General features: G+C 37.3%; 1 protein-coding gene across 1 annotated transcript in view; it reads right to left on the bottom strand.

The window, feature by feature from the left end:
- ZNF407 (zinc finger protein 407) overlaps positions 1-25,388 on the bottom strand; it is a 334,216-nt gene that overhangs the window by 199,401 nt on the left and 109,427 nt on the right. The window contains exon 4 of the mRNA XM_062633107.1: positions 5,726-5,800. Coding sequence (XP_062489091.1) covers positions 5,726-5,800 — 75 coding nt within the window. The remainder of the gene's footprint in view (positions 1-5,725; positions 5,801-25,388) is intronic.

The following is a 25,388-nucleotide window of genomic DNA, read 5'->3' as shown; positions in this document are numbered from 1 at the left end:
CATGGACAACGTTAGCATACACTTGCTAATGAAGCTAACCATCTAGGCTCTAGACAGTACTTGGATGTTTATGAATACAATGAGATCATCATTTATATCTGCTGCAATGCTTAAAATTAGACAAAGGTGCTCACTGTGGGCAGTGTGCATCCCATTAAGCACTCCCTCTATCTTCTATCCATAGCAGCTATGCCTTCCCAACAGGAAGGTTGCTGACTGCAGAAATTTCCAAAACATCTCACATAGCTGACAGCTAAAATAAACTTATTTTAGATTGCACCTCCTTCTGAACTAAACTATAAGATTGCCAGGAATTGATAGGAAGAACAAATAATGAGTAGTAGTAAAAGAGCTTCATTTTTTACAGTCCTTCAGCTATTATTTTTCTTTCTGATAAGATGCTGAATTAATCACTTGTCTTTGTGAAAACAGTCTTCAAAAGTATAAATGGCTGCCTACTCTTTTCATTTCTTTGTAGCAAAGCTAACACATATGACGTGTGTACAGACAACAAGCCAAGAGAAAAGCTAGCTGTGAATTTTCAGCACATCCTCTACTTCTATTACCTAAGGAAACTCAGGTAACCCCTAATGCCTTCCTCGTGTTCCTTGTGTTAACCGCTGACAGAAAAGAGCACTCAGGCAGGAAGAAACTGTGGAGAATGTACCTACATTCACATTCTGAAACAGTACAGCACCAGCCAAGAACTGAACTCACTGCTTTCAAAGGTCAAGTAAGCCTCCAAAATACTGAAAGCTTAACATAGATCTTGGGTAAAATTTTAGCTCCTAACCAATGCTAAAATGTTGAGTCCTTTGCACTCCCTCCTCTCATCACAAGCTTCTGACTAGTGAATACTTCAAGGAAAAGGTACATTTCTTTCCTTAGGGCTTTTCCAAAAAATGATTCTGTAACTCTCCAAGATTTTTTTTCAGCCAAAAGCGGGAAACAATCAATTAAGTTTTTCATTCCTATCCAGTTAAACTAGTAATGTTAGGCTTCAGTTGAAAACCTCACAATTATATGCAAGAAGCAGTAAAAGGTGATGACAAAGCCTGAAGGCAAGACTCAGCACATTACCCCCTGGTAGTTACAGGTAGCCTCTCCTCTGTGTATTCATATGTACCACTAATATCTCTAACTGGAACGCTTCCTGTGAGACAGAATTCATTCCTTCAAAACAGGAGAAAGTTATTACAAGATGACTGCATACATATACATGCATAACACATCACTGAATTTTGCCGCTTGTTCTTCCAAAATCAGCTGTAATTTCAACTGGAGCTTTTTACTTTGCAGGTACAAGGTAGTATTACCCAAAATAGGCATAACAAACAGTTACTATCAGAAATTTCTCTCCAAGAAAACTGTTTCAAAAAAAGGATTAACAGTTCAATTAAATAGAAGAGGGTCAGACTGATGGACTTGATTAACTTTAAGTTGGAAATAGGACAGTGCAATCAAAATGGCTTTTCTAGAGAGTACGCAGAACATCAAACCCCCATTCATTTTTCCTGGCTATTTTTCTTTCTGATCTCAACAATGCCTTCCAATGACATACCATGGAGTCTTGTATATTTTATGATATTTATACCACACATTAGTAGCATTTGATATTCCAAAATTCATGCGGACGTATGCAAGCACATTAAAAAACAGACACCTAGGAAATTCCTTTACTTCAAAGCAATTGAGTAAAAAAAATACACACATTTTGGCAATATGTTATCTTCCAACATTGTTTAAAAGAGCATCTCAAATATATTTAAGCTGCTGTTACACAGTAATAGGTATTTACTTATAGGTGTTGCTCTCGAGGTGAAATTGTTACACAGCTTTTCCAATCAACTAAGATCATTTGAAAATCATGTTCTTCACATGATGTTACCAGCAGTGTAACACTGATCCCATTTTTAAAGCACATGAAACAAAATGCAGAACCTTACAAGATCTTAAACATATGATTAATGAACTTAACAGAAAATGTTTTGTAATGCTGATTCCAGTTCAGCAAGTATTTGCTTTCCAAGTAATTTTATATATATGAATGATCCTATTTGACTCAATGGGATTACGCATATGCAAGAAGCTATTTCAGAGGCAACTCATTATTTAAAATTCATAAGGAAGGTGAGGTAATTAAACAAGTGTCAGTAAACGCCTTTCTGTGGTAAGCTTATATGGAAAATAGTTATAACAGACGTATCAGATAAGAAAATATCTCTAAAGAATACTTACAAAGTTTTCATATGAAACATACATTTAAATCCAGAGTTGTGCTCAACAGTGGTAAAATACAGTCTTGCTGATGAATGATTTTATTTTTATTTTCTTGCTAGTACTTTTATATGTGTGTGTGTGTGTATCTTACACTCAATAGTGAAACGTCTCTGTTCTGTTTTACCACAATTTACACCTAAGTAACATAATGATGTAACAGGAATTAGAACCCAGAACCATTAACACTACTAATGCATTCACCTTGTCCTCAACCACATTGTCTCCTAGACACAATAAAGGTGTAGCCAAGATTTATCCTGCCAATAAGATATAGTTATAGGTCCCATGAAGATTACTGACACTGAAGTACCAAATATGTACTGGCCTTGGACTTAACACATAACATGCCAGTTTTGAGACACATTCAAGTTGACAATAAATCAGTATCACAGTTCCAATAACAGGAAAAAATACCTTAGAGGAATTCCGGTGTTAAAACATTCCACTTTTGAGTTAGCTATTAAATGGTAATGATCATAATGGACTAGGTAGGGTTTTTGTGGCTGAAACGTGCAGACATTTCACTACAAGGCTATGTTTTTTAACTTTGCTGATCTTCAAATTACACTTTTCACAGTATTTTCCCCTTAAAACCAATTTTGCCTTAAAAAAACCCATAAAGTTAAAACTCAAACCAAAAGATGTTTCAGTAGCAATCTTATTATGAATTATACTTGTTTCCTGTATCTGCAAATGCAAACATTTCCACAGCCTCCGTAACACCTCCGTTTTCTGCATACAAAAATGCAATAGTTACGGGTATTGCAAAACTAAAGCGAACAAGGTGCACTACTTCAGTACTGCATACTAAATTGTAAATGCATTTTTCCTCTCCCTTTCAGAACTATCTCAATGTTTATCAGCAGAAATTCCTTTCTGAGAAGTTTGTTAAAAGGGACCAATCTCAGGGTGTATGGGTTATAACTATTTTTTTCAAGCACCCTTTTGAACTTATTTCAATTTTCTGTTTTTGATGATAGTCATGCTGACAACTTTTTTTGGTTCATCAAATTCTGTAGTACAATTACATGAATTTACTTTTAATAAATTACCATCTTTGCATATATCAGTCAAACCATGAAGACTAAACACTTGCAAATAAAATGCATTATTAATTTAATTGTCACAGCCTATTTAGCTAGCTTCTATTAGTACTTGCTATAATATGCACTGTATCAGAGGGCAGAATCAAATTCGAAACATAAAGAATAAACTGATTATATTATCCTGAGAAATTAAAAAATAGCAAGCTTGCAAAATTATAAACAAGGCATTAATGTTTTGAACAGGTAAGAAAACTTTGTAACTTAATTTATAATATCTTTATATCAAATGTGATGGTTTAACATACTGAAGAAGGATTTATTTGGTTCCTAAAGACATTAAAAGGCATCAAATTCTCTAATAATAGGAAGGGAAAAGTGGAAAGGAAAGCAACAGTGATTTCGTATTTTCTGCACTAGACCATGTGGCTTAAACATCAACCATTACCAGCAAGGGACTGCTATTAGGAAATTACATTGCTGTTGTAGCTCTGCCACTAGCATTTGACACTGCACTATGTTAAGCTGAAGTGCCATCTGAAAAGGTATTCTAGGTAAGAAACATTCAAAAGATGGATGAATAAATTTCAGAAGAGAGTATGAAGTCTCTCCAATATTACTTGTTTCTGCTGGCTTTGGGGTAAAGCTGCAACATCCTGCACTAGCAGACAGGGTGGGGAGGTTGCAGGCCTTAGCTGGCTTCTCTGCTCCTCAGGCAGCCAGGGCTACAAGGACTATGAAGCTGTCACCTCAGAAGGGAACCCCTCTCCTACTCCTCTTCACACCATGCTAGCAAGCCAGCCACAAAGCCTTTGAGGAACATGGAAAGAAATGGGGAAAATGGAAACAGTCAGAAGGCTTTCTTGAAGAAACACACAAAAGCAAGCAACAGCCGGTTTAGTTTATAGCATCCTGCTTGCTTAGGAATTCATTTCAAGATGATGATAGCTAAAAATATGCCTCTCAGGCTAAGATACTATACTTGGAAATCTATTGTATGTATCCTTTATTGAGCACATATTCACTAGGGTAATGCAAGTTATCTCTGTGTTGTATTGATGATGATAATACAGTAAGTACCCCCTTGTAAAATAACATATTGGTATTGAATGCTTCCAGTCACAAAACAAGCCACCAGAGTAAAACATTTTTCGTAATTGTTGTGCTATGATAAAAGATAACCACCATAAACTGTAATATGATATCTACTTTGATGAAACTGTAATTGTTCTTTCAATACATCATTCTATATTTTAGATGAAACAGAATATCTCAAAACTCTCCAAGTAACCATGTGTTAGCAAAATTCTGGTTAAGCACTTTGTTACAGGAAATCTCATTAAAAATATAAGCACCACCTAAATAGATGCTTAGTCAAACATAAGGTGTATATGGTGTGTTAATTTAAAACTCTACTCTTAGGTCATCCAGTGATTTAAGTGTGACGAACTTGTGAGGAAAGGGTCTAATCAACTACCGATTCCAGGGTCTAACAAGAAACAAACATGACCCAGAAAGAGTTCTGCAGTGTTCTCCTACAACTGTTAGCTATAATTTATTTTCCTTTCCTTACATATCAAAACTGCAGTAATACTTGAAAACGTATCAAGTACCCACCAACGTACCCTGTAGGTAGGATACCTCCATCTACCCAGGCTGAAAGAAAATATGCAATATTTTGGCTATCCAAAAAACATCAAGTTTGTAGTTACCCCAAAATTTCAATGAAATAGCAATACCAATGCCACAATGTACCTAAAAAACCTGAGGCAAGATCTGTTAATCTGCAAATAGAGTGCCATCTAGTTTGTAAACACAGTTACATGTTAAACCACAGAAAAAAAATAATGTGCTGACAAAAAAAAGTTTCAAAATAAGTAAACAGATTGAAAAAAGTAAAAGGAATTCATTTTAAAATTAGTCAAAACACCAGATCTTTGTTCCTGCCCAAGTCCAGGAAGAGAGGAAATTTTCTTTTTGATTCCTCTGTGGGTTTAAACTCAGTGATCAACATAAATCTCAGAAAGTCATCTTATAAATGACTACGAGCATCAAGAACAACAAGGGAAAAAACAAACAAAAAAGTAGTAATATTTGATTTTGTACTTGGAGGGACAGTTACAACTATGGAATTTTTGAGAAAATAGTATCACCTGTCAAAAAACTGCCCCAAGGGGTAAAAATCCTACACCTTTTGTATTGCTTTCTGCAGCAATTTTTCTATTGACACCCAGAGACATGTCATGCACCGCGCTGAAGAGCACTTAAGGCATGTTAGCTCCCTCTGTAGTTAAGGTGGATTAAAAGCCCAGGTGACTTCATTCTGGGCAAGCTAAATACAGCATATAAGGTCTTCACATATTGTACAATATAAAATGAGAAAGAACTTTGAAGTAGCTTACCTTTCTTTGGGTGTGCCAACTCCATGCTTGCCCAGTAAATGAGTGTTCAAATGCTTCTTCATCACAAACGCCACCCTACCAAAAAGAAAACCCAGGAAGATCATTTTTTTATTAACTTTTTTTAACAAAAACAGTATTTTTCTTTTTTGAGCATGCACTTGAGCATATTTTATGAAAGGTGGGCTTTAAAAACCCCTGCTAGGTTATGACTTAAATCTGAGACTCCATATTTTCAATGTTTTCTTCAGATTGCAGTCACTTGGTTAACTCTTACAAGCAAGTAACCACAACCATACTTTGCTGGTCAAAGAATGGAAAACCTGTTTCTGCTTCCCTTTGCAAATTAGAACATCCCAGACAATACACTGATAAGATAGCCTATTTTACCTAAATAACATTTTCTCATGTTATAAACTAATACAGTATTAGTTACACTTTTAATTTATATAACCCTAACAGGCCCATCATGCAACCCTTCTTCATACAAGTAGTTCCATTGTTTTTAATGAGAAACACAAAAATATAGCAAGATTAGATGCTTTAATCACTGCTTATGTCTGGTCAAACTTCACTGTATTAATTATTGAAAGAGATATACATGGAAACAAGTTAATAGCCTTAGTTATTTTATAGCCTTGTGAAAAAAAAAGGATAGAAAAGATGAAGAACATTTTCATGAATACGCTTTGAAGAAGCAGATTGTTCAAACTGGCAAGACATCGTTCAACGCATCAACAGCAGCAACAAATTGTGTACTACCTGGCATTATATATCTACTAAACAAAATACAGCTAATTTACTTTAATTTTGGCGACATATATAATGAAACTGATAGGAGCATATCAAGTACCATTCTTTTGCTGATAAGACCATAACATCAATTTAATTATGCCATGTGACTGCTTCAAACAATTTAGATATCAGACTGAAGCTTCAAACTAAAATGGTTCTCTCGATAAGCAGAATTTTTACTGCTGCAACTTTCAGTGTGAAAAGGGCTTGCAAACATTTTTGTTAATTATGTATTACAGCTGTCCTTCATAAAGTTAATTACTAATAGCTGAAAGGCAATAGACTGTATTTGCATATGTACATGAAAGGCATGACATATGCAAAAATATGATTTTAATTAGCATTCCATGATATGAAGGGCTACAAATCAAACTGGCATGTTATAAGATTTTTAACATTAAACGCTGAATTCATCTGGACGTGTTTGCAGTAATGGACAATGGAAGGACTGTAAAACACTAGCACTATGGGGTATAAGAGCCACAAAAGCCAAGAGACATTTACAAAAATGTTAATGTAGCTTCTCCATGTCTGATCTACTTTGGGTACTTTCACATTATTACAGAGAATCTCTTTTGTACATCCCTTAAGGTGTAAGATTATAAATTCTGTCTTATTTAAATGATAACAATTTCCTTATTTTTTACAAAAAGACATTAAAAAAAAGTATCTTACATACTTTTTCCTAAAAAATTTATAACTATGGTATCATAATCATTACAACTGTGAATAATCTATAACACCGTTACCATCACTACTATGGAAGTGTCATTAGAATTACTGTACATAGGGAAAATAATTGTAACAAAATAATGTGATCCAGTAACAGCACAAGGCAGCCAAACATGCTGCCCTAGCTTTTCAGCAGAAATACTAACCATTTCCACACAGCCATGAAAGGTACCAAACAGATTTTAATTTAGTAATACTTGTATTTCCTGTTACAAATCTCCATTGTCCCCGTTCTCTAAAAGAAAAATAAATCCGAAGATACTACTGCGAAATTGCCATCTGCAAAGTTGTAAAGGCATGCTTTGCTATTTGCATGGAACATAAAGATCCCAACAAGCTACGCAGTATTTCTAGGGAAGTTTGTTTTTCTTCTTCTGAGCCTGTGTACTTGAAGCTTCCAAACGAAAACTGAACACTTCTTACACTGCACATCTGCACTGGGGTACAGACAGACACACCTTTCTGCAAAGTCAAAGACAAAGGCCTTGTTAATAATGTGAAACGCTTAATCTCACATTAACTGCTTCCTCTCTGTTGTATCTAGGTTCTGCCTAACCATTTTGCTGGTCTTAACACAGCATAAATAAAATGAAGACTGACTCACGAAGAGTCTCGGCACATGCTAACATTTTAAGCTTTTAATGCAAGGCTTGAAGACTTCAGACTTGAGGAGTGCAGAATGCCCGTGTGCAAGCCTGAAGTGCACAAAATAGCTCAGGAACAGCTCTCCACCTTTACAGAATCAGGCCTTAAAAATAAAAGCAAAGTTGCTATTTTCACAAAAAAAAATGACAAGATAAAAAAATATTACCAACAAACAGAGACAGCCCTTATTTAAACAAAAGATTTTTTTTCTCCCTTAGAATTAAGGCAAACTCTAAGCATGTTGGTTTGGATGCAGTTTGATAACAAAAAAAATTGTGTGGGAACTATTTGTTTATGTTTACTAAATACTGCAGGTGATTTTAAGAGAGAGGTGGTAGCAGTGTTTGCTGGCTTTACAAAACAAACAAATGTGTTTTCAGTACATTCAGTTTCTAAGCAATTACTGGTTTACTAATCAAAAAATATTGGTTTTATCAATGCTACTTATCTCTGCTGAGGTAAATCAGTTATTCCAAAGATACTGCCAGAATTGAATAGACAGATATGACTTAGCCTTGGTCTTTTCAACTGAACCTTAAGGGAAGTCTGGCACCAGTAAGTACTCAAGGAGTGAATGCTTTCAAGATATGGTGCTCTAATACATCTTCAAATCAAAGGCAATCTTTCCATGAGCTGCTGTAAGCAGCAATTCAGGCTTTGTTGAATTTCTCATTTCTTATTTTTTAATACTAGTGGAAACAGAAACATTCAAATGCAATTAACTGGTTTCAGAAACACATCAGAAGGGAGTAGGAAAAACCTGTAATTGCCATACTCCACTGTTTCCAATACACTCAAACCAGGCCAGGCTTGAGGCCTGGAGCCAGTTTTACAAACTCTGATCTGGACATAGTCATCCCCAAGCCACATAAAGACAAGCAGTCACAGTCCAGCTGCCCTCCTGAGGGGCAGGTCTCAAAAGGCAGAAATGTCTAGCCTATACTTCTAAGTCATGGTCACTGGCAGGTTCCCCCATTTGTTAGGAAGACAGCTCCTAGAAGCCTCTTTTTACAGTGAAAGAAGGCGAGCAAGTAGGATTTCATTTGCTTGCAGTGGCATTGTGTTGGTTTAACTTTTTTAGTGATTTTCAATTACTCTGGATCCAAACTAGCGCCATCCTCCATCTTATACAGTCTATGTTCAAATTTCAGGATAAAGTAAGGACAAGATGAAAAATGACAGTGAGCTTTAGAATGGCTACCACACCATCTATGGACCCTTTTTTGCACATAAACTATAAACAAAAATGGCTTTTAATCATAAATATATGAGCACCTTTCCCAAAATAAGTTTTCAGAAAATTCTGGTTTTAGTTTAGAAAAGTTGCAGCTTTGCAGGAACGTGTCCACTCGTATTCCATGGCAGTCTTCAAACAGTACTTGGACTCATTCTGAGAATGTCTGTAACTGATTTAGGAGACTCTGCAGACTTGTCTTCAGCTATAAGAAAACATTTTAATGAACAAAAGAAATAAAAGGGCTTCTAATTCTGGGAATAAAGAAACATATTGGACCGTCTTTCTTTCCACTTTTTAGTCTAGTGTAATACAAGTTCTTCAGCATGTACAATGTTTATCATCACAGTACCCCAAGGAATATGAACAAACTGTCATGTAGTGTCTGTTCTCTCATATTCTCTGCAGGGAGAAATTGTGCACTGTGAAGTATCTTGTTTTGAGAGGGCAAAAGATTCTAGGTTTTATTATGCTTTGAATCTATAATAGCTCTTCCTTTTTAATATGTACATCACTGTTAGTAGAAAGCCAAGTTAAAAAAAAAACAAAACAAAACACAAACCACCACACACACAAACCAAAACAACAATTCTGGACCATAAAGTCATAAAAGCTGTTACTTCCCAAGTGTTTACCAAGTGCTCAGCCCTAGCCTAGTTCCAAGGAAGGAGCTACATCTTACCTTTACCAGAAAGTCACTTGAAGCCACGTCAACAGAGCAGTCATCTTGTAACTGCACGTAACTGCTGAGAAGGACCAGCATGAGAATTTATTTTTGTGGGACTCGACAAACAAGGTATCCAGCAGTTGAAGAGCAATTTTAAATCACTTCTCAGTAGATACATTGCTCTCTGCAACTGCTCTTGGAGGATTTATCTTACAGACAACAATGTTCAATGACAGCAGAAAAGTCCAGGAGAATAACAATGAATATCTACCCTTTATTCATATTCTCAATATCCTTTACATCTCCTTTAAACTGTCCAGAAGCTCTTTATACATGAATTTAACTCTGAGAAATACAGGTAAGCTACTGCATGACATGCAGGCCCAATGTGCAGGATGTTTGAAAAAGCTTCTTAAAAGCCTTTTTTTTTCTTTAACAAAACAAAACAGAAAAGCAAACACACAAAATAAAACAAAAAAGCAGAATAGGATGCTATTATTTTTAAATTATTATTTATTTCTCAGGGGTCTCAGGCACTCAGAGAGGACAGAATGGTTTACCATATCGGATAAATCACCTGGGATATCTGACAGCTTCAAGGAACAATAACAAAAAGGATCTCAAACTTTTACACACCAGAAGAACTGTCTGCATCAGTTTTTGATTTCCATTATCTGTGCTTGAATTTTTGTCCTTGTATCTTCACCTGAGACAAGAAACCAGAAAATCAAGGCAAGCTGCATGGACCTAAGAAGGTCATACTTTTGGGCAAGTGAATAACATAGACTCGATGGCTCTTATTACCTGAATGAAGTGCTCTTGCTCCTTACCACATCTTGGAATACATTGCAAACCCTAATTGTCTGTAGCTGAATGAGTGGTTCACATGGCCATGCCAACAGGGGTATCAGTTACTAAGAGAAAGAAATAATGCAGCTTGTCAAGGAATCATGACCACATGTATTTCAGAATATTCAATAAAGCTTGTATATGTAATTACAGATTCCTTTTTAATTTGTACATGTTCTACACATAAAAGTGGAACTTCACATGTTCAAATCAGCAGTCAAATAGTACAGAAACAGTCTATATCAATCTCATCTCTCTGTCAGGATTTTGTATTCAGCAGGTCAGCTTCAAGAACAAGAGTGCACAGGAAAACACAGAGGTGCCCAGAAAGCAACATTTTTTTATGAACAAGTAATCTTTTTCTTTTTTTTTCCATGCATCAAAAGTAATTTTGAAATTCCTGGGAATTTCTTCAAGTCCATCATTCGTGGATGTTTGCTGATTCTGAAGGGTCCAGACTGGGGTGCTGATAACTCTCTTGCATGACTGCGCGCAAGGGACTCAATTTAAAAGAAAGTATTTGGCAGTCCAGAGTCTGGTGTGGAAGATATCCAGTAGTCTGAAAGGCTTCATGCCCTTTGTGACAAGATGTCAGGTTCAAGTAAATACCTGGCAGGGCGAAGTCTAGTGTGGAAAACATCCAAATATCTGAAAAACTTCATGCCTTCTGTGACAGGACGTCAAGTCCTAGAACCCTGCATAGGAAAGCTGCTGTTTTCTGCTGACTCATTTAGCAGCCAAACGAAGCAGGTCTTATTACTTCCAGATAACCGTTATTGTTGTTGTGCTTAAGTTAAATAAAAATAAAAACAAAAACCATTTCAGAAGGTTAACAAGTTGTGTAAACACTCAGTCTGCGATGCTGAGGAGTACTGTGATGCGCTCACACCGCCTTATACTCCCTGCTGACCCCATGTGTTAAAGAAGGATATGGCTATTTTATGCTCACCCTCAGTAACACTCATAATTAAATTGGAAAGTAAAACGCATACATTTGGCAAACATAGCTCCTTCCTCCTCATCTCTCAAGTGGGAGCAACTTGGCAGACTGGAAAATGCAAACTTTTCCTCTCGAAAAGAGAAACTGAAAGAGGTAAATGAGGACAACTTCACCACCGCTAACAAGACATGAACCAGAGTACCATGGCAAGAACCTAAAGACTAACATAACTTCAAATTTCTGAGAATGATTAGCCCTTCTGCCTTAAGCTTGAAGGATTTTTGCTGTAGGTTTCTTTCATTTGCTTCTTTAGGTTTGTTGATGCTGTTTTTACCATTTTCCATGCACCAATCAGGTATGTTTCCTATTTATTGATTAAATTTTCAGCTTTTCCATGGAGATGTTTTGCTGCTGAAGTTCAAAAGCTAAGATTTTAATTTTTTTTTGTCAATATGAAACCATCAGTGCAACAGACTACAACCTTCTCTTCTAAAAATACCTCGCCTCATTTTTATGTTACTTGTAATAAGCTAGCAATGAAGCTAAGCTTCCCAACAGAAAAAAAAATGAAGGAAGAAGACAACTTATATCAGTGAAACACCTGTACACAGCTTGCACCTAAGGAAGACTTGAATATCACAGCAGCTACTGTCCCTGATTTGCTTTGAGCAGGATGATAGACAACAGGACTGTCAATGTGCTGTTCAATGACCTACATCAATCTCAAGAATAATTTACTGCTATATCAGACAGATCATTATGGATGAGTTGCACACTATCAATCAATCGACTGTGTTGCTCCTGCATATTCCTGCATCTATCAAACAGGAAAGAGAGACATCCCTCAACATATTCTTGTTGCTTTCTGCCACCAATCTGTGTCCCTCAAGATGTGAAAGAATTATTAGCCACATGGCCATAAAGTAGTGGCAAAAGTCACAATTATCTCCTCTTACAGATTCTGGTAGAAGAGACCTGAGTACAAAGGAAGAGCAAACTAAATAAAACAGAAAACAGCCTAAACTGTTCCACTCAAGCTGGGCTTGGAGAGATCTTCCCATCCAAAGTTGCCAAATCTTCTCACTATCCCACTTTTAAGAGATGTATGCTATAATGTAAACCATCCAGGACAGAAATTTAGTCTTTCATTGCAAGGACTGTGGCAAAAGAGGAATACATAGGGAGTATTTACATTATTTCCTTCCCCGTGAGGGAACTCCCTCACTTTTTACTGTACGAATCACCTGAAGTTACTTCAACTGAAGTTGAAGGGCTTCCCGCAAGTTAGCTATAGGGTCATCCTGAATTTTATTGGTTTGGGGTTTTCATGATGACTTTTTTTATTCGGAGGGGAAGGAAGGGAGCTGTTAGGAGTTTTTGTAAATACAAAAAGTACCCTTCAATAAGAGACGAAGGAATAACTGTGAGCAGAGAGCGATAACTGTTATTAACATAAAGGTGAGAGGAAACTTAAGAGTGCAACAGGGAACTTTTAGATTTGGCAATTCAATAAAAGCTGAAATTGCAAGTAAACAAATGGCTCTCTACTTATTTCGTTTGCTTAATGGGCAGACTGAAAACAGCTAAACAGTGGCAAAAACTTTGAAGGCAGAAGGTGTTCACTCTGTCAGGGAATCACCTTACAAATATATGAGAAAATTAGTACTGCTACAAGAAATGTTCGTTTCAATATTCAGAGGAGTTAATGAATGTTAACTGATAATGGTAGACAGCAGCAGTATGTAATTACATTTCTAAACACACCTTACCAAATCACTTCCAAACTAAGAGAGTCACATGTTCTATTAATTTTCATTGGTTATTGAACATCTGTAACTGTCACCTCTAACAGGTGCTTGGTAATCTAACAGCTGCACAAAGTACTAAAAAAAAAGAAAGAATCACAATGTGCTTCCTGTAGCACTGCCAGCAACCTCTTAGTCTACCACAGCACAGAACCTCTTTGCCTAAATTCTGGTATGCAACCTTAGGCCCAGTGTCAGAAGTGCCTTCCATCTAAGAGATCACCAGCAACACCCAGAAACACGACACCACCAGAGAAGATAGTTGCCCTGCTAAATGACACTGCAGGAATGCTTCAAATGTAAATGAAGATTTACAGCTACAAAAATTGTGATACAAAAAAGTGCCTACCAACCTTGCCATCAAGAAATTGCTTAGGTCCTCTCTTTTCTCACAATATGTACATCCAACAGCCCCATAACTCTGATCACTCTCTTTTCTGTTCCCTCCCTTTCTTCACTGACATGCCTCCCTACTCGTGATCCAGTCCATTTCCTAGCATTCTCAGGGCTTCAGATACAGAATTTGATGCAGTAGGCATCAGTCCCACATATCATCATCTTCCATCCAGAAAGACATAGCAGGATAAACAGACCAAGGTTTGAAGAGGGCAGGTTTTCAAAGCAGATTCAGCCTTTTGGGAATGTCAGGTAAACCACATCTGTAAGTGGCTGGAGAGAAGTTTTGAAATATCTGACTTTCTGCAGACAGTTTGCACCGAGCTTTCTCGGGATTCCAAAGAGCAAAGTCTACGCATGTTAAAAGTGCAAGAAACAGCATGTAAGACCATCGCAAAATAAGGACGCTTCAATGAGTTTCTACTTATAAGTAGAATGGATAGAGCTAAACAAATGCACCTGATTTTAATCTTCTGTTGTTCCTGAACAAAAAATCACTTTTGATGTTTGCAGCTTCTTCCTAACTGCTCTGAAACTACACTGCAGGCTGAGTTACCAGGTTTATGCAGAGCTGCTGCAAGAAAAAGCTATCTCGAGAGTTAAATCCTCAATCTACTCTTGCCTGTCTTTAAAGGAAATCAAAGCAAATCTAAAGATAGTTGGTTGTGGGCTAGAAAACATATAGGGCCTGCAGTAGCAGTGCCACCATATATAACTCAGTCAATTCAGCAGCTACAGTGCCTGTGGTGTTTTGCAAAGTTGCGAGGTACAAAGAAAGGAATGATGAATAAATTGGTCACTAGCTGATGACTGAACTGCTGAGAAGTCATACACAATCAGAAGGCATAGACAATCTTTATTGACAATTTACCCACAATTTGAAAACACTGCTGGTGATAGACGGTGGCTGGAGCTATGACTGCAGTCTGCTTCATCTGCGAGAGTAGTGAGAATCTTGCCCTAGGTCTTTACTTGACATAGAAAAGCAAGTGCTGGTTGATCTGTTTATTCCTAAGACTTAAATTCAGATGTAAAACATACCCTTTTTGCCTTTCATGCAGGCATTCCACAAGACTGTTTGACTTAAGGTAGAAAACAAAATACTTCAGAATATCTGTTTGCCAAAGTAGCTGTAACTGCCTAAAAATAGTAAAACTATGACAGCAGGACCTAATCTGCAACCATCAGAAATAGCTGAGCATAAATAAAAGCTGTTTCCAATCTCAACTGGTGTCTCAATTTCTCCAGATATTCCCATCACAGCCATCCCCAACTGTTCCCAAAATCTGAGAGCTGCAACTCCTCCCACCACTGAAGGAGGTGGCAGCTGGCTGAGGAAAGTACCAGGACTGTTAGAGGAAACCACAATATGAAAACCAGAAAGACACTTATGCACTCTACAGGTGCTACAGATGTACAAAACTGTGAATTATAGCACGGAATTTAGAGCGTGCAGATGATATAAAGAGCTGCATGAAAACCTATCCAAATGAAAATTACAGGTGCTAACAGTGGCGTTACTCCACTTGTCCCATGAGCAAATGGTAACACCTCTCATCACTTCAGCCACAGACTTAGCAGGAAAGTTACTAGTCACTAAAGCTGCCAAGCATGAAGTCTGGTTGTTTCTTAGGTTTGCCTTTGATGTCCAGCAGGACTCACTTCAGACACAAAAATCCATAGCCAGGACTGCAGGAGTACTCACCTGAGATATAACTGCTATTGAAGCAATAAAGACAATAAAAACCCCACTGAATTTAGCAGGATATTTTGCACAAATAATAAAATATAAAAACAATTTAAAAAAAAAGCCATTCTTGCAGTCCAGTATGGATGTTGTGTGCACTAGGTATGAACACTGCTATCAGACAGGGAAAACAAAAGGAACATAGATCAGACAAATCAGTAGAGTCATAAAGATGATATCTGTGACACAACAGAAGATGTTCTCTGGCAAAGAACATTCCAGTCTCAGCCAGCAGCTGAGATTAACTCTGGCCATTTCTGGCCACAAATCAAGCATGAGAGAGATGGGAACTACATAGGTGCCCAACAGAATTAAGAAAAAAACATCTTTGATCTCAAGGGCCTAAATATGTTTACATACACATATTGAGCGTACATACAAACAAATAAGTGAAGGAGAAATCAGTTTTGTTGCAAACAAAAGCTTATGGCATGTTATCTAAAAAAGAAAGGAGACTCGATAAATTACCTGAAAAGATGCAATAAAAGGAATTCAGCTTTCTCTGAGCTTGGCAACCAAGTTTCTGAGGTACATTACTAACAGGATAAATTACAGGACTTCAGGTTTTATGTACAAAGTGACAACCTGGTCCTATAAAGAGACATAAACCATGTTTCTTTAAAAGAAAAATTGCTTTCAGTCCCGATGTCTTTCTGAACTGAAGCTTCAATTAAAGGTTTTTCCTTCGCTGATCCTTGCTGTCATTGTAACCACATACCCCCTAAAGTGCTTTCTCAAGTGCTAGCATGAAATGGTGGGATTCCACAGGTTCATTTTCAGTAGGAGGGGAACCTGACAGCAAAGACAACAGAGGTACCAACACAGTGGTACTCCATTTAATTCAGCATTGCATCACATTTTGATTTCATGAATGCATTCCTGTTAAAGCACTGAAATGTAATAAATATGTTCAGAACTGAGGCATGTGTACACAAAAACACTTATGTGTCCAAATGACCACCTGAAAACACGGTATTTCTGGGAGGTCACTTGCAGCTATGGGACAGAGCATGTAACCACTGACATGCAGGTCTCTCCTTAGCTTTGTAATGCAATGCAAGTAAAATGGCTCTCGCTTTAAAGTAAACACAGCTCTCCCACCGTTTGACCCATGAGATACACAAGCCCCAGGGTTTGTTGCATTCCACACATTGGTAGGGCTAAGGTGCCCTGGCATGGTTTTCCACCAAGAAAGTCCTTAAATTTTACACAGTTTAAATTATGCTCTGCAAAGATTAAATACATACAAAATGCTTTCTCTTTTTGTAGAAAAAAGAAAAAACAGCCCTTTTTTTCTTATGCTTCTTTCAAATTTGTCAGATTAGCTGAAGTCCCAAAGCTATTCCTTATGACGTGAAATGTCTGGACCTAGATAGACACGGAGACAGAAACAATCTGATGAGCACACAACTTTTATATTACTGAATTGCAGGAAATGTTATACGCAACACATAGACAAATGGATGGACAGAATTGATTTTATAAAGAGTTACAAACAAAATAGTCCAAAATATTAACCAATAAACACATGCCTGGGTGGAAACATCATATTATAAAATCACTGTAAAGATCCTCAAACTGTTCAGGGGAGAAAAAAGTCCAATTTTCCACGTAACCTGAGAGTGCAAAGTTTCCTGATAATAAGATCCAAGGAACCTGTAAACCCAAGGCTCTAATTTTCTTATGGCGACTGTATAATATTTTGCAAAGTAAAATTGACTGAGATGGAAGCTATTTTGCATGGTACAGTGGCGATGGCTAACAAATGAGAGTTTTGTGGGCTGAATGTTAGTCCCCTGCCTCATCTGCCACCCCTAATGACAGCAGCCACCTGCTGTTTTATTGTCACAGCTGGAGCCGGTTCACACTCCTTGGTGCTGAGCTCTGCCCATGAGCGCCAAGCTCTCGCCTCGCCTCATTACTTTGATGAACTTTTTATGGTCAGCACCCATGAAGACCTCATCTAGGACTATACAACCTAGATCGGCTTCAGGGAGTGCTTCCAGCTAGCATGAGGTGATAATACACAGTGACACCACGGCTGCTACTGCCTGTCACTTAGTCAAGTCACTGTACTACTGGCTCTACAGGGCCCTCAACAGGTAAAACACCATGAAATTCTCTTATATAATAAAGGTCACTCTTTCTGTTTCACACTGCAATATAGAGATCATAACCTACTAGCAAAATTTAGTTTTTAAAAGATAGATATTAAAATCAAAATGTAACATGCTGTTTAATACATGTAACTACTGACACGAAATTTCTACATTCCCTAGACATTAAACCTGCTGCCTTCCTAAAAGAATATCCTGGCATTAAAGAAAGCAACCATGTAAACCGTTATTAGGGCTTGATGAACACTACGAAATAGGGGGGAAAAAAGATCATTACATGCATTTTACAAGAGAAGGACTGTTTCAACTTCAAGAACAGAAAGCAAAGAAACAAAAATCAAGCCAGAAAAATCAAGTTATTACCCAGATGAATCCACAGTGGAAAATGATATATGCTGCTTCTCTCCCCCCACCAAGAACCACTCCTCCCACTTATTAGATATGATAGTATATCAAATCAAGATAATAATGAAGCAAAGCCTTTTACATCTTTTTACTTAATCAGAGCAGCCTGTTACTATTTTCTCCTAATTTAAAAGAAAACACAATCATCCTTTCCCTTTCAAAATTTTTTTGTACTAACAAATACCCCAAATCTCCTGAGCCTGGATACAGTTTTAAACTTCATCAGAATTTTTTTAATTGACGCATTTAAAGTGGACTGGTTTATGCTCGATGACTGGAATTTAACCCCAGGTTTGCTTTCAGTAGTAGAATAATCTTTTCGTTGAGCTTTACATTTGCCCATATTTACATATATCATTAAGATTAATATATGTGCTATTAATAATAATTTCATTAACATTCTGAAATCATCAAATAACATTTTGACTTCTGAATGGCTGTAGGCTATTATAAGCCTAAAACCCAGAACATTTTCAGTATTCATTGAGTAGCAATCCAGCTGATCAGTTTTGACAAATTCATGCAATGCTATAAGCCATTAAACTTCATTTAGTTTCATTTAAAAATTCCACCTACAAATAAAAATCAACTGTCTTTTTTTCTTTTTTTTTAGTCAGTATGATTTCCAATAAATAGCAGCTCTTGGTATACTCTAAAATACACTGTGAGGCTTCTTATTTTATTGAAATGGTTTAAATAGAGATTTTGAAATTATATTTTTGAGACCACTGACCTAGCATGAAGATTCATCAAAGTTTTCCACTCTTCTAAAAGCTGAGCACCTGCAGTAAAGCCCTGAAAAGTATTCAACAGAACTGGAGGACACACAGAACCTCATATAACACAGGCCTAAAACGTATGAATAATCCCATAAAATATAAAAGACACCAACCTCTCTACCAAAACCATTTCAACAAGCACTTGTCTTCTGCACAACATGTCTAACAAGAGAACTTCCTGTGAAGCACAGTGATATATTGCTGGCATCCTTTGGAGTGCCCAACAACAGAAGAGAAAATTGGTTTTAGAAGAAAAAGGAATTCCCTTCTTTTGACTAGATGATGTATCTGTCAAATACATAATTTGTAGGACTCATTTCATAGCCTTAAAAATAAAATATCAAAGACACAGCTCAATCAGTGCAGGGTAAGACATTATGAAATGGACAAACTGCCCCAGTGGAACAATCAATGTTTTCAATAGAACAATCTCATAATGGTGCTGGTAATTAAATAACAATGTCTGACAGACTTTCCCCTTTTTTTTTCTTCAAGCCGTAGTGCGTCAGCTGCAGTATACCTATTGCATGCTTTGCGACATGACATACTTAATCCAGCTAAAAAGTTTCTCTTTTATCTATCTCTAATCCATAACAAAAGTCTAAAGCCATAGTTACCTACGTATTTATTGTCCTTTCATAAAGGAATTTGTTAGAAGATGCATGGCTATCCAAACTAGTTATATTTGCTCACTGGCTTACAAGAAGTAGTCTGCACACATGTATAAATATTTAGAAATATTTCTCCTTTGCAACACTATGTTGCCTTGGCATTATGACCATGTTTTAGAGTTGTATGCTAAAATATAATTTCAATTTACCCAGCACTTACAGTTCACTGGTCTGCAATTCTTAACATATCTCTATTTTTCACCAATTTTAATTTTAGTTGCTATTATTTAAAGTTCATTTTCCATGCCATTTCAGTTGTGATTTTTTTCCAATATGACAAGAAGGACATGGAACTGTTGAAACAAGTCCAGAGGAGGGCCATGAGAATGATCAGGGGACTGAAGCATCTCTCGTATGAAGATAGGCTGAGAAAGTTGAGGCTGTTCAGCCTGGAGAAGAGAAGGCTGCATGGAGACCTCATAGCAGCCTCCAAGCATCTGAAAGGGGCCTATAGGGATGCTGGGGAGGGACTCTTCATTAGGGACTGTAGTGACAGGACAAGGGGTAATGGGTTCAAACTTAAACAGGGGAAGTTTAGGTTGGATATAAGGAGGAAATTCTTTCCTGTTAGGGTGTGAGGCACTGGAATGGGTTGCCCAAGGACGTTGTGAATGCTCCATCCCTGGCAGTGTTCAAGACCAGGTTGGATGAGGCCTTGGGTGATATGGTTTAGTGTGAGGTGTCCCTGCCCATGGCAGGGGGGTTGGAACTAGATGATCTTAAGGTCCTTTCCAACCCTAACTATTCTATGATTCTATGATTCTAAGAAACATCGGTACCGTTTCTGATGGTGACTTACATTGGAGAAAGAAAAAACAAACTTTTAAATGAGAAGCTCTCAGAAAATCATCAGCCAGTAACAACTTGTGGTCAGTATCAAGAAGAGCTGCATGTGAACAGAGAGTCTGGAGGTGACAGGATTGGTATCCAATTGCTAATCCCCTGAGCCATTCAGCCCCCTGAACAAAACATTTCTATAAGCTGATCCCTTAACCCATCACTGGCAGCTCATGCTACTGCATTCCAAAAGTAACAACGAAAGGGGGAACACCTTACATTCTATATTTAAATCCCCATCATACGGAACAGTCATGTTGGAAAGTCCCCAGACCTCTTTTCTCATCTACTACATACAAGATCTGAAAACAGATCATCCAAAGATAGGAATAGGCATATGAAACAATTTGGCTTAACATAAATATTTGGTCTTCTGTATTTAGAGCAAGCACACAAAGAAGCTTTCAATATACATATTTTTCCTTGTACTGAACAGAAATACATGTCGATCTCAAAAAATCGCTAAACTCCTATTCCTACTGTTAAAGCAAAAAATATTCATATGAAGAATATCAGAGACATTGCTGAAGAATTGTTCACCCTTTAAAATACATTATGTCTGTAATGCTACCAGTGCCAGCGCCAGGTTAGGCAATTAGCCAACTAAGTGTGAATAAGATCTCCCAAGAAGCTATTTTATTTTTGCCTCAGAATATTTGTGTATCTGTGAGCGGGTGTGTGTGCGTGTTCACGCATCGCTGGAACCTGGATGTTCATGCCAGGTTTCCTTATCACACTTTTCTGCCTCTTTGAACTTGCACATTCCTACAATAGAAATGGACATGTGTCTGCTGATAATGTCAACATCTTACATTCACAAGGAGAGATTCTGCCTAACTGGATCTGAAGCAGCCTTTTTTTGTGTTCATTACCTGACCCTGTCTGATTACACAATACTAGAAGAGCCATTCATGGGAAGAACTCCAATACCACAACCCCTTCTAGGAGATGTTAACAGACAACAGATGCATCCAATTACAATATCCCCATCTAAATACTGTCCTACAAACCCCATTTTTACATGCTATCTGAAGGAAATTCTCACTTCTCATAGAAATCAGGTTCAGTGGGGTGCTGAGAGCATCCTGCTATCTCTTTAATTTAGATCTCATTATACTTTAGACTCCTGTGCATCCATCTAGGAAATGCCACTTGGAAATACAAGTAGGTATAAAACAAATCTAATGCACTCTGCCTAGGGCTACCACCTAGAAAGCCTGAAGATACAAAGTGAAAAATTCTGGTTTTTCTTTTTCTTTTCTTTTTGGGGGGGGAGGGGGGCAGACCCACCTGCTGCAAGCCTTTATCTTACTTCAATAGCGAAAGCACAGTCATTCCAAATAAAGATCCTTCAACAGTTTTGATAGTCATTCAAAGTTAAAACTAATGCAAGAAAGATATACACAATTTACAAATCAAAACTGAGCAGTGCTGAGTACAAACAGAAGTATGAAAAACCCCTTTCATAACATTTCAGAATACAAATATTACCTGGCATTGAAGCTACCTTCCTGAATACCTATTAGAGAACTTCACAAATCTTAACAGTACTGACAACTCACTCAGAATTTACTATCACACTAAGAAGATATCCTACTTTTCAAGAGATGTGTTTAAACAGCCCTGGTGAAAATTAGTGTATTTTGTAAAAATCTAAGTACATTTAGGGCTAGGGAAAGTAATTATGTAATATTACTGCCTATAATCAGGGGTTATGGAGGAAGGTTAGGTACAAGTTAGTAAATACTCGTACTGATAATGAACTTCAAACTCATTGTTATTAAGTTTTTTATCACAGCATTACATTAAATGAGGCACAAGTGACAAATGCTCTTACACAGGGATTTACAGCCAAGACTGCCATTTTTCCTAGTAAGTCCCACCAGTCCGTAGAAGAGGAATGCTGTGACTAGCTATAGCAAAAGTTAACCCCTAGATTTGTCAGAACATGCAACAACTGCTGTGACTAAGGGTGAAGCATGTACAATAATACCCCATTACACACTGAAGATCCAGTTCATGCTTGCTGCGGTTGCCATGTCCCCAGCAACTGTGTTGGAGAGACACCTGCCTGCAGGAAGGCCAGCATTACTGCTCAAGAGCTCCACCTGAGAAAGGCTATTTTACTAAATGCTATCAATTTCTCCAAGGATCCTCTCAGCTGGAGATGCTTAGAAATCGGATGCATCACCACCTCACTTTTCCTTCTTATGGGACACAACTTGGAGTACAGGAGGAACCGACAACACCTACGTATCTTTGCCCTTGACTTTCATGCAGTCTGTGCCAAAGGGGAAGAATGGCTGCCATGCATTCATTGACAGAACTGAACAAGCAAATTCAAATATTTTTCAGGTTAAAATGGAATCCAGTTTTTCAGCATTCTTCTGGTATTTTGCTACATGTATGGCTGTAGCTCTTTATGGTTGCCAAAGAATTCTTTTTCTTATCACTTTGGTAAGCAGGAACACAGCATTTATTCCTACTATTTTATAGCTGCATCACTAAAAATAGGATTACAAAACATTCAGAAAGGATGTATTTCATTCCAGCAACAAGTTAAATTAAACTGAAAATAGTAATTTTTGAAAGATTTTAAAAGATTTGATTTTTTTTCCAATGTATCTTTATATTAACGCAAACCTACTTCCTCTGAAGAGAGCAAACAAGTGTTGGTTTCACTCTATGACATATGATCTAGATACCAAGGTCTAATCACAATGTATTTATCACCATCTAGCATTTGGCTTGGATATGATGTCCACAGGCACTTGTAGTGATAGCTGTCAAACTGCATTCCACTTCTGGCATAAATGAGCATAACAACAAGGACAAGAAATGAAGCACAGTATAGAGTAACAACACAGCCTGGAAGTTAGCCCATAGTAAAGAAACAGTCAAATTCATTATCAGCCTCAGTGGTGGAGGTTCTTGCTTACAGTGGCAGAATATTTCAGAAGTCACCAAGCTTCACAGGGCTTGTTTCTACTAAAGGTGCTAAAAATTATTTTAGAAAAAAAAATATCCTACTCCATTTCTTTCTCTTTCACCCTATCAGAGATGAGAAAATCCTAGTCAAGCCCTGCATGTTCCTGGAGAAGAAGGTGTAAAAGGACAGGATCCACCCTCCTCAGATTTCAACTGCTTGTTCCTGTGCTATTTAAGCAAAAGCATAGTTCAAGTATTCTATATAAGAAATAACCCCATCTTACTCTCTTTCAAGAAATAAAAGGAGGAGGGAGGAACAGATTAACAGCAACCAAGTTCCTAGTTATTTTCAGAAGTCTTCTCTGTATTCTATACATTCCATATTCTAATTTAATTTGCCAGTAACCGTTTTTTCTCCTTGGTCTATGCATGGTCACTTTTCTATTACTCCCTTTTTTACGTTGCTCTTGAACTGGAGATATTCAAGTCAAATCAAAAGATTTTGCAAGTCTGCATCCATCTCTCCATCTTACTTAGAGGGAAACCATGATTGTCAGGTGCAAAGGTGAATTCCCAATCAACCCTTACAAATGTTACCAGTGACAAAGATAAGGTAGTTTTAGGGGTGGTGGAAAAACAAACCAAGCACCCAACCCCATAGCACAGAAAATAAGTGAGTATTGCTTGGCCACGCATTCTGTTTCAAAAGGTACTGACAAGGAAAGCAGCCAGTAGCATCACCTACAACAGTATATGGCCCACTGTCATATGATTAAGCCAAAGTCCTTCAATTCAAACTGAAGGTTCATCTCCCCTTGACAGGCAAATGACAGAACTGACGCAGGTTGTTAACAGCACAGATAAAGTCCCCTATCCTTCACAACATTCCTGAAGAACCACAATTAGAAAACACACATACTAAGATTCACCTCTCTTCCTCAAATCATATTCTAAATAGTTTAGCAAATGTATATACAAGTCAAGTTTCTGACACCTTATTTTTCCCCATCCTCTGTCATTCAGTGGTGAATACTTAACAGGTAACAGCAGCAACAAAGTCTCAAACCAGCCTTGGCACCTTATATAACTATCAGTTTCCCCATGAGTCAAAAGCCGCTAATTCCATTAGTTCCCAGGTACTTAATGGGTGTTTGTTTCTGAGAACCTCTTGATTTAAAAAAAGAGAAAGATGACCAGATGAAACCAGTCCTTCGATCAGCGTCTGGTACCCAAAGTCAGTTTTATCTGTCTGATGAGTAGTCACACCAAACCCATGCAGATATACATGCAGAACACCTGCTAAGGCTTCAGAGACAATCTGGTACAGAACAGTATAGTTGTTCAGCAGGAAACTGAGAAATGGAAAAGAATAATCCTAAAAGTCAGTGGACTGCATGCCAGGCAGAACACATCACAATTCTGAGCTCTATAAACAGAGACAAGTTAAAGGGCATCTAATCTTTAAATTCTCTAAATTAGTTACACTAAATCCTATAGTTGTTTAACTGTTACAGTAAATCCTTAAAATAAATATTATTCAGCAAAGGCCATGGCAACTCACACTGTATTTGTAAAGCCCTGGCCACCTGGAATGAGATCAAACTCATTCGGTATTCTTGAGCGCCTGTTCTAAGGGGTAAACTTTGCATCGTGCATACATGAGGAATATATTCACCTGAAGGGCTATTCATAAACAAATATGTAGTCACCTATGGCAGTGACCACCATCAACTTCATTTTTCATCTTTACAGATAACAAATACGTCTGATTACTCAATACATATGTACATATGGATGCATAATTATATATTGATTAGGTTAGCTTTTAGCATAACATATGAATGTATTGAATTCCTCCAGAGTAACAGATAACATTTTTAAAAATTACACCAATAGACCATTAGCATTACCAGTGGATTTATTTTCCCCAACAGTGCTAAAGATATGCAAAATTTTCATTTTTCAGACTTGCATAGTAAATGATTAACACCAGCTCTGCTCATTATCTTGCTTAACAAAACTTCTCTAAAAACAAATAAATCAAAAATGCCTCTAACATTCCTGAATAAATAAATTACAGACCTGTTCACTGGCAGCAATGATATTTTAAAAAGCTTGT

This window comes from Pezoporus occidentalis, unplaced genomic scaffold, assembly GCF_034315485.1.
Source record: "Pezoporus occidentalis ecotype Australia unplaced genomic scaffold, CSIRO_AGI_Poc_V1 ctg4, whole genome shotgun sequence".
Classification (NCBI taxonomy): domain Eukaryota; kingdom Metazoa; phylum Chordata; class Aves; order Psittaciformes; family Psittacidae; genus Pezoporus; species Pezoporus occidentalis.
The sequence above is the reverse complement of the archived record's forward strand: the minus strand, read 5'-3'. Positions and strand labels throughout refer to the sequence as shown.